Here is an 11,128-nt window from a genome sequence, read left to right on the forward strand (position 1 = left end):
TTCATTTGCATGCTCTAATATGATGAAGCAGGAGTGCTACACATGTTCTATACTATTTTACCTGAGAGAGAGAGAGCAGGAGTGATTAGCTAGGTAGAATGAGTTTGAAGATGATGATGTGCTACACTATGACTATGATGATGATGATGCAAGAGTTTTTATATTAATATGATGATGATGATGATCATGACTATCCTGATGATTTGTTATTATGATCATGATTTGTTATTATACCATAGGTGGAAGGAACGCGGATTAGATTCGTGTGGATGGATTAAAAGTGACCAAAAGTTAAATTAGCAGGATCGTCATCCTAATTCAATTTTTGATTCATCTAAATGAATCTAATCCATGTTTCTTCCTCACAATGATATATTAATTCAGCATGGACATAATGATATAACACACTACACCACAACACTTGATTGGGGCAATTAACTGTCGGGAGAAATGTCAGAACAGGGGCAAACCATCTGCCGGGGATCGTGTTACTGCCGGCTGAAGTACTTAAAGACGGATAAACTGCCGGGAGAAGTACATACAAGAAGGCGTGCACAATGCCAGCAATAATTTTTTTTTTGAGAAAGAATGCCAGCAATAATTAAGGTCACTCTATCTGCCGGCACAACTAAACCCAGTCCCGCAGTCTGCCAGAGAGGCCCGTGGGGGTAGACATAAAATTGTTGGTCCAAGCGTGCGAAGAAGCCCAAAACGTTGGCACCAAACGAAATACTAGCCGCCGCCCCGACCAGTTTTTCCCAAATCGAAACCTCGTCCCAATCCTCTTCCCCAACCGCCGCCGCCGCCTCCACAACCAAGCCATCCACCGCCGATCCGCCCACGACCGCAACTTCCACCACCGACTCCCTCCGCCGCAGGTTGCCACCATCCTCGTCCTCGCCAAGGTCGATGGCGAGGGCCGCCTGTTCCCCGCGCCTACTGCCGCTCCTTTGCTCCTTGGTCCCCGCACGAGCTCACGTGCAGCAAGCACGCGCCACTCCCCCATGGCGTCGTCGCCGTGGCCAATCCTCACCGCCGCACCTGCTGCTGGCCCTCACTGGCCGAGCGCCTCGCCGCCCGACCTCCTTCCGCCTCTGCGCCCATGGACGGCGCCCTCCACCCTGCGACTCTGGTCATCGATGCCTCGCCTAGCCTGTGCCACGGCCCATGGCCGCTGTACCACCACCGCGTCGGAGCTTCCCCGTCCTTGCCCTAGGACACCGGCATTGCTCTTCCTTCTCCAGGAGATCAAGGCAGCATTGCCCCAGATCGGCCAGCTCTTAAGCCTCCTCCACCGCCTGTTGCTGCTTTGCTTCTCTGGCGGCTGCAGCAAGAGCCATTCCTGCTGTTGGCTCTCTCCTCCACTGACTACCAGCCAGAAAAATCCATCGCAAGGTAAGCCTCTCATGATGCATTTTTTGGCAGCATGATGTATGCATCGATTGTATGAGCCAGCAAAAACATTTGAATTGAATTGATGTATGTCAAGAAGCTTGGGGTCATCTCTCATGCAATATATTTGATTTGGTTTTGATGTATGACCGTATGATAGATTGACCCTCTCCCACTTCTGCATTTTTTAATTATAGATCAACGAATACATTCAGTTTCTTTGGGATGATGCACCTAAATACAGTCAAGTCTGCAGTGATTAGAAATTTTGGATGCTTTGGGGCATTTTCAGATGATCTACTGTGCCAGGCTAAAAAAACGCATCGCTCAGGCTAAAAAAACGAATGGAGCAATTACTTCAATTTATTTATTAGAGTTAAAAAATGTCCATGAAATTAAATTGCATTCTATTTAGATTAACTTATGTATAAACAAATAATCCTACAGTAGTAGGTATATAAACAGATAATCCTACAATAGGGGGAAGTGGACTGAAAGTTATTGTAATATCTTACATTAGAAAAAAGGTTTATGTTAGCTGTTATAATTACACAGGACCATTACATGATTTAGATTTCAAATGCTACTGATGGAAAATAGTTGAACTGATAGTGTTTTGCATACCTGAGCCATATACATTGTCCAGAAGATATAGGACAGCAAGTCCGAACTATAAGTGAGCTGCAGCCATCGTCTCCTATTTTGTGTAGTTTCCGTACTTCCTTTAATCTTTGCAAAGACAAGCATGAATGATATCCATGTGCTGATTTCCTATTCCGGCACTCTCGTGAAGGTGAATATCTTCGGAAATAAGAATGACCCAGGGAGGATAGTGACATGGATGACTGATTAGAAGATGCAATGGCAGTGGGCATGATGTAAGAAAAAGAGCAGAGAGTGTTAGAAGAAATAATGAGGTGATAAGGTCTCTAAATGTTCTTTATCTCACTGGAGTTACTAATGTGCTATGTAGCCAAAAGGTTAACAGATATATATGTGCATGTACTCTAGGTTGGCCATTTGAAACATGTTCAAGAACATGTTATTAGTCGGTAATAATTATAGTTAATTGTTTATTAATAAATTTCATTGCTTCAGTGTACTCTTTTTGATGAACTCTGATAGTGATTATTGCCTTTCCACCTACAGATCATTTTAGGACTTCAGAATTTTGACAGGAGCAATGTTGGATCTGTTGTCACAGACGTACATACAGTGTGGTACATTTTTTCATGCTCTATTACTGTTTAGCTCTTGCACATATGTGAAATAATGTTTAAGTTCTGATTTCGTTTGATGGATGACAAGTGAATGACCTAAATCAGACAATCATGGACATGGGTTTCTTGAAACATATCTGAATTTTAATTCTGAGTTCTTCGCATGTTACACACTTCGGGAAGTAGAAGAAAATTTGGTTATATCATGTGTTAGGGGATGTTCTATGTGCAGCTAGCTATTCCTAAATTGGTCCAAGATTTCATTTTCTTCAAGCATGAATAAGAAGAAACAATTAAAATGGCGAGTGGAGAGACTGATGCTGTGTTGCGGCTGATGCTACTCCTTTTCCTGTCCTCTGCTTTGGTGACCCTCCTCTACACGCTATGCTGATGGTGGTGGTGCTGCTGCTGAGTTTGCCCCTCCTCTTCTCGTAAGAGTCGTTCTTGTTTTTTTGCTGATAGATAGAAGCACTAGATTGTGCCTTTATTAGTTGCACATTTATATTTAGCATGCAGATGCACTTTGGACTAACCTCAAACTTCACTTCACCTTTTTCAGCTCAGCATTATAAAGAAGGCCTTGAACACATGTCCTGAAGGTTTGACAAGATCTTGAAGGTGTTGGAGGTTCGGCAAGATCTGCAAGGCGTCCATACTTAATTTTTCTGCTCATTTTGGTGGTTATTTTAGCACATAAGCCGATGTATGCTCATTTTGGCTGCGTAGCACATCTAGAAACATGTCTTTTTTTCCTTTTGTGGCACAACATCCTTAATGTATCAAGAAACATGTATTTGGTCGCTTATCAAATGAAGCTTAAGGTTTTGGATGTGGCTTATATGTAACTTTGATTGAGATGTATGTATGAGCTGTGAGATCTGGCATGATTGTCCGAACATACTGAATGTATATTAAATTAGGGATAAGTTGCGTAGAAAATATTATTAATGAAATCAATGTGATGGCATGTTAACTGCCGGGGTAACAAGGTTCTGTAGGCAGTTTTATTGTTGGTGACTGCAGTTCCCATGCCATGATGAATCTGCCGGGAGAAATAGAACTGCCGGCAAATAAAACAAATAAAACAGACAGGGCAGACAAAACTGCCGGGAATAGTTTATCTGCCGGGACAAGTAATCCCCAGCAGCCGTTCTTGTGGCAGTTCTATCTGTCGGGAGAAACTCCCTCCCGACAGTATATCTGCCATCTTAAGTGCATTTTCCCGGCAGATTACATGTCGTTGCATCCGTGTTGTGGTGTAGTGATAACCTCTTAATTGATATTGTATCAAAATTTGTATAACGACATACAAATACACTAAAAAACAGAATAGTGGTAGCGCGGGTGAGCAGAAAACGCTACTACTAGTTAGATTAGCAGTAGCGCCTGTATGGACGGCGCTACTGCTAAGTAGCTATAATAGTAGCGCTGGTAGGAACGCGCTACTGCTAAGTGTTAGCTGTAGCATTGTATCAGTAGCTCGGGTCCCTGCGCTACTGATAGCCCTCAGACCCGCGCTACTGCTAGGCTTTTCCCTAGTAGTGAAGGGTGACGGAAGAAGAACTATAAAATATTTCATTCTTTCATATTAGGTAATAGATTATCATGTTCGGATGTGTTTTGATCATGTGGACACGGCTTGACGAGGGCGGGAAAGAGGATAGTCGGCCACATGGGCGAGGTTCTGTGTTGAAACTATGCGCATAGGTTGCGGAGGTCTTCAGCAATGCTTATTGGGCATAGATCTATTATATTTTTCTTCTCCCGTTGTAACGCACAGGCATATTTGCTAGCGAAATAATAAAAGTAAGACGAGACAATGACATAAACTCATTAGATCTAAATAATATGTTTCATGAGGACGGAAACTTGTCTTTCTCGATGATCACTACAACAATATGACTCACAGGAATAATTTTATTCATAAAAGCATATGTCCACTACTAGAAGGGCATGTAGAAAGACAAAGAAGAACACTAAAAATATGATGCATCCTCCTCTCAGCGACAAGATGGCAGCCAGTGACAAGGAGACTGAATGTATATTCGACGGTGATTGTGGTTCTCTGTATCGCCCTCAAGCCCTGGTTTTAGGATTGTTAGCAGAAGCAAAAACAAATTACCCATTATCTCTTGTGGACCTATAAATTTGGGTCGGCCATGTGAAGGCAATTAGCACTAGCATACAAGCCCTACACTTTTGGGCCCAACAAAATTAGGTGGCAAAACAAAGTTGGTTGGTAATATGCAATATCTAGTGGCACACCGCGCAAAGGGTGCATCTTGCTAGACTCGGTGGTTGATAATCGACAACATGTACTTTTTTTATTACAAAAAGAAGTTGATGTGAACTATAGGAAATGCAAGAAAACAAATAGACCACCTTGTCGTTTTCAATATCTTTGTTCTTACGTCTGCTTAAAACGGCATTGCTCCTGCAGCGTGCTGTGAAAAACATGTGCTACACTAATGTTCAACATGAATAATGTTAGGCCAGTGAACTGATTGCTTGTGGTTGTGTTGTAACCAGCCCATGGGGTTCAAGTCCTAATCTTAGCATGTGTACTCGTATTTTTCTGAAATTATTTTAGAATTTTTGCTCATGCTCGTGCACCCCTTGACTACGAGGTGCCTATGATTATTTAGACAATTGAAGATTTGCCGGCTCGGTTTTTCAAAGGTATTAATAGTTAGGATAGGGTGTATGTGTGTGAGTTTATATGGATCAATGTACGTACACGTCGTATTATCATGGCTCATTTACTATTGGGAAGTTCATTGATCTCCCTAGATACCGCATGAACCTTTGACGTTAAGTATTTCTCTCATATGTTGTTACAAGATTCTGAGTGCAAAGAAACGTTCGTTTGAGATAAGGTCCAAGGACATGGCAGTTGACACTTTCACAGTTGGAGCCTTAAATCGTTAGAAGTACTACACGATTACGAAGTACAGCACATGCATGCTTCATTTGCATAAAAATCTCCCACCCTTAGAGTAGAGTTCCCTCCTATATATCCTCGTCGGTCACCTCTGCAGGCACTTAAACGATACCACCAAACAATATGAGTTCAGAGTCTCATCTCAGGCGCCTAACATTGCTATACAATTGCACTGCCAACACCCTCATCCTGCGAACTGTCAGCAAGAAAATTGCACCATGGCTTGCTGCTGGACCCGAGATTGTGCCTCAACCCACTGCTATCTGGCCCATCCACTTACTTCTTGTCATAGTGTTACTGGTCATCATATCTACTTTGTACCTTGCACTCCGTTCTAGAACTGTATACCTTGTCGACTACGCTTGCTTCCGGCCAAACTCCAACTTAAGAATCACAAAGGCAACCTTCCTCGAGCATGCACGTCTCTCTTCTTTGCTTGATGATTCTATTGTCAATTTTATAGCTACTATTCTTAAGCGCTCAGGCATGAGCGATGAGACATGTGTCCCGCCTGTACATCACTATATAGAGCCATGTTGTGGGCTTGATGAAGCACGCAATGAAGCAGAGTTGGTCGTCTTCTCGGTAATCGATGACCTTCTGGCCAAGACTTGCATTAAACGTGATGCAATCGGTGGTCTTATCACCAACTGCAGCGCGTTCTGCCCCGTACCATCCATTGCCGACATGATTGTGAACAAATACAAGTTACGGAGTGATATTCGTGTCATGAACCTCTCTGGGATGGCATGCTCAGCTTCGATGATCGCAGTGGGGCTAGCGAGCAACATGCTACAGGTCATGCCTCGGGGGTCGCATGTGTTGGTGGTGTCGACAGAGACCATTGGGCCATCCTACTATTCGGGGAATAAGCGTTCCATGGTGTTGTCTAACATCTTGTTACGCGTAGGAGGAGTGGCAAAGTTGTTGTCGACTTCTAGGTCAAAGGCTCGGTTTAGGCTTGTGTATTTCACTCGGATAATCACCGCGGCCAACAACTCTGCCTACCGATGTGTGTATCAAGAGGAAGACGAGAAGGGCAACCTAGGCATCGCTCTCTCTAAAGATCTTACTGTTGTTGCTGGAGATGCATTGAAGGCCAATATCATGGCAACCGGGCCTTACGTGCTACCAACATCAGAGCTTCTTAAGTTTTCGCTCTTCAACATGGCAAGAAAGATGCCCCATGGGAGGAATATCAGACCATACATTCCTAACTTTTGTGTTACATTTGAGCATTTCTGCATCCACGCAGGTGGTCCGGCAGTTATTAGCTCAGTACAACATGGCCTCAAACTATCTGACCAGTATGTCGAGCCATCGTGGATGACACTACATCGGTTTGGGAACCAGTTGAGCTCATCGGTATGGTATGAGTTGGCATACATCGATGCTAAAGGACAGATGAAGAAAAATGATCGGGTGTGGATGATTGGATTTGGTGCAGGATACGAGTGCAACACAGCTAGTTGGGTCTGTATACAACCATCTTCCAGTGCGGATGGACCCTGGGGTAACTGTATCAATCATTATCGGAAGGATATCTTCAAAAAAATATTAAATTAAGAGTATTTGTACTGTGTAATCTACTACCAGGAGGAGGGAGTAATATGATAATCAAATAACATGCACATCTCTTGGATACACAATTTTTTAGGATGAAGAGATGGGGGATTCCATTGGCGGATGGATAAAAACTAGTGAAATCAATGACGATGTGGGGCTTTTATAAAGTAATGAAAAAAATCAATCCCTACTTTTCTATGTGGTTGTACAGATGAGCATCTTCTGAATTGAGGGACAACATCCCAATTAGTACACTAAAAATAGCCGCACTTCAATTTGGTAAATTTTGTAGCGACTCGCTGTGTGAGACATGTGACTTCTACAACCTGTCTTCTTGGGAGATAGGGTTTGGTATACGTTATGGGAGAAGCAGACTAAACTCAGAGAGGACTAAATCCATGCAGGGGATTGTTTGCGGGTGTTCGATGAGTCTTGTGTACTTTGTTGCTGAATTATATCACTGTTTATAAGTGCATCCTAGAGTATGGACCAAATGGTGTTCCAATTTTTGTAGGCCACGATTGGATTATCGTGTTTCCTTCAGATACACCCGTAAAAAATACACACTCCTGAACGTCATCGTTTCCGTCCGGAAATCATTCTAATCCGGTAAAATACACTTCTACAATTGATACACCTGTATTAGATTACACTCAATCCAAGCACAACCTTATGCATGGAAATCTAGAGGCACAGAACAGGCGGTCTTGCATATCAGGCTGTTCCGCGCAAATGATAACAGCTGGTTCATACTGGACCAATCTGTAGGACATGCTGTTCGACCTTTTATAAGAGCAAAAAATCATTTTCAGAGCATTATATTAGCTGGATTTTTTTATGAGGGATGAGCAAGTCAAGAGTCTCGAGTGGTTATTTTGTGAGTTCCTAAATACGATAGGCAGGCTGGTGCTGAAGTCCATCTTGACAGGTACGTAGATTCAGATAATTAGTATGACTAAAGGTTGTTATCTGGTTCATGTGTCAAGGAGTTGTAATATATATACTCTGCAGATCAAAACAGAGCCATGGAGGTTGCTATCAGCAAAGTATATCGAGGAAATTAAACAACTGTAGCTCGCCTTACTGGTTGGCCTGCTCTTAATATTTATTATTTCATTGCGCGCAGTTCTTTCGTTAGATCTATTGTGTGATCATACAATGTGTAGTGTATTTGAGGAAAATGACAATTGACTTCATGTAATGTGCTGGGTACTTTTAGCTGAACTTTGCTGAACAGAGCACTGGTCGGTAGTAAACAGGGAAACCATCACGTATTTGCCAGAGTTCAGTCCTTTAAATTGTTTCTGAAATAGTTAGAACTAAAAGATGGCCTTCATTTAATATTGATTCGGGAGTATTGTTGTTTTGAAAAATACAAGTTTAGCAGCACGTTATGTTGGCATGCACTTTTTCTGAAAATAGCCCCTTGGCACTATAGGCCATTTCCCTTTGGCATACATCTATGCCTACGGCTGCCGACGGCATAGCCCCGTCGGCATAGATCACGTCAGCGTAGTCTTGTTAGACCGTCGGCATAGAGGCCTATGCCGACGGCTCCCGTTTGGCCGTCGGCATAGTTTAGCCGTCGGCAGTGTTTTTCGCCTGACGGCAACGGACGGCGCCGTCAAAAGCGCTGACGAATCACGGGACGTCGCGTGGCAGTGGTATGCCGACGGCCAAGCCGTCGGCATAGGAAAAAATCTATGCCGACGGTTTTGCCGTCGGCATACCTCTTCCACGTGGCGTCCTTTAATGCCTCCTGGCGGCAGGGCTATGCCTAAATCTATGCCGACATGGATAGCCCTGCCACGTGGCAGGCCCTGGGAAGCCCTGGGAGCATCTATGCCGACGGCTTTGCCGTCGACATAGATCTGTTTTTTATGTTTATTTTCCCTGTTTTCTCTTTTTCAATTGATTTTGACAGTATTTCAAAGCAGAAAATATGAGATTGTGCAGAAATATGACAGTTCACCATCTAAACATCTCAAGTTCATCATCATTATTTAAACATACTCAAGTTCATCATCTAAAGATCATCACCGGTGAAAGTTCATGAACATAAGTAGTGCAAGACATGGAACATCATTTCTAAGCAGAAACTAACAAGTAGGAACATGAAAGGTATGGCACGATGGCCACATGCACGGGTATCATCATCGACATCAAGCAAGACCACCGCCGCCAAAACCACCACCGCCAAGACCACCTCTGCCAAAACCGCCACCGCCACCACCATCACTCTGCCAAATCGGAGTGACTGGGGTCGACGAAGCAGGAGTCGGGCCACCGGTCGCCTACATGTTTGAGAGAAGATTCTAACACACTAGTAGAAAAAGGGCCTGCAGTCCCGGTTCATAAGGGCATTTAGTCCCAGTTCTTGAACCGGGACTAAAGGGTCGGTACTAATGCCCTGACCCTTTAGTCTCAGTTCAAACCAGAACCGGGACTAAAGGCCCTCCACGTGGCCGCTGCCTGGAGGTCCACCTTTAGTCCCGGTTGGTAACACCAACCGGTACTAAAGGTAATTTTCTGATTTTTTTTGAAATTTTTTTATTTTCAAATTTCTAATTTATTTTAACCTCTAATCTCTAATCACCCCTCTCATCACTTCTCAATTTAATCTCTAATCACCCCTCATCATTCCAAATCATCTAACTTCCCGGACGGTCACCCATCCTCCCACTCCCCCAGCCTGAGCACGCTTAACTTCTAGGTTCTATTCTCCCTCGTTTCCAAGTCTGCACTCGTTGTTTTCCTGACAATAGTAAGATGTTAATCCTATTAACCCTCAGGATTTTAGCTTGAGCATGAAGTCACACATTTCACTGTTTGAGTTTGAAACTATTGTTCTAAAAAATAATAATTATTTAGTAACACTAATATTTCTTGAATAAGTAGTTTGACCATTGTTTGACCACAGTTTGACCATAGTTTAACCAGATTTGACCAAAATTCAAAAAAATTGAAATAATTATTTAATAACACTAATATTCTTGAATAATTATTTAGTAACACTAATACTTCTTGAATAAGTAGTTTGACCATAGTTTGACCAGATTTAATGAAAATTTAAAAAAACTGAAATTTGAGCATAACTTTTTTTCCTTTTGGAATTTGAGGATTCTACAAATTTGCAAACAGGCCATAGGCCATCTCCATCGGATGTAACTTTTCGAGTAGATGATTTTTCATATAAAAAACTTTTTAATCCGAGTTCGTATGCAAAAGTTATGCCCATTTTACAAATTCCAGAGAGATTTTGTAAATAAAGTCGAAATTCATATTTGTAAATTTTCCCAACAACTAGACCACATATCGCATGGGAAACTTATTATTTTATTTTTTTTGACATTTCCATCATTTTCTTTTGTTTTTTTCTAAAACTGAAAAGGCGGTCCACGAGGGGGGGGGGGGGGAGAGTTTGAAAAATGGACTTTTAGTACCGGTTCGTGCCATGAACCGGGACTAATGCCTCAAAGGCCATTAGTCCCGGTTGGTGGCACCAACCGGTACTAAAGGTTAGACCTTTAGTCCCGGTTGGTGCCACCAACCGGGACTAATGGGCATCACACCCTTTAGTCCCGGTTCGTGGCATGAACCGGGACTAAAGGGCCCAGGTGAACCGAGACTAATGCCTTAGCCGCACGAACCGGGACTAATGCACCCATTGGTCCCGGTTCTATACTGAACCGGGACTAATGGGGTTACCCAGCCTGGACCAAAGCCCCCTTTTTCTACTAGTGACAGTAAATATGATATGATAGTGTTGAATGAACGAGAACTAGTTTGTTAGTAGTTAGGCAAATATACTAACCGGACTATCACTGCCTAGTGTCACCCATTCATCGAACGTGGGCACGTGTGGGGGTTCTCCCGCAGGTGGTGGTGGGTGTCCCATTTTGTGGTGGATCCGTGCGGTTACTCCAAGACACCAACATAGCTCGGATGTTAGTTAAACAAGCAAACTAGAAGGTCAGAAGGAATGAAAGTGCAAAATTTTAGCTTGGTT

At 43.0% G+C, this 11,128-nt stretch overlaps 1 protein-coding gene across 1 annotated transcript; it reads left to right on the forward strand.

The window, feature by feature from the left end:
- The first annotated feature begins 5,676 nt into the window (after window positions 1-5,676).
- LOC123153034 (3-ketoacyl-CoA synthase 5-like) lies at window positions 5,677-7,119 on the forward strand. The gene has a single exon (XM_044572355.1). The coding sequence runs from the start codon at window positions 5,677-5,679 to the stop codon at window positions 7,117-7,119; it is 1,443 nt and encodes a 480-aa protein (XP_044428290.1).
- The last annotated feature ends 4,009 nt before the right edge of the window (window positions 7,120-11,128 follow it).

This window comes from Triticum aestivum, chromosome 7A, assembly GCF_018294505.1.
Source record: "Triticum aestivum cultivar Chinese Spring chromosome 7A, IWGSC CS RefSeq v2.1, whole genome shotgun sequence".
NCBI lineage: Eukaryota > Viridiplantae > Streptophyta > Magnoliopsida > Poales > Poaceae > Triticum > Triticum aestivum.

Excerpts from the sequence above, each read along its gene's own strand:
- LOC123153034 (XM_044572355.1), top strand. The coding sequence starts at position 5,677 with ATGAGTTCAGAGTCTCATCTCAGGCGCCTAACATTGCTATACAATTGC.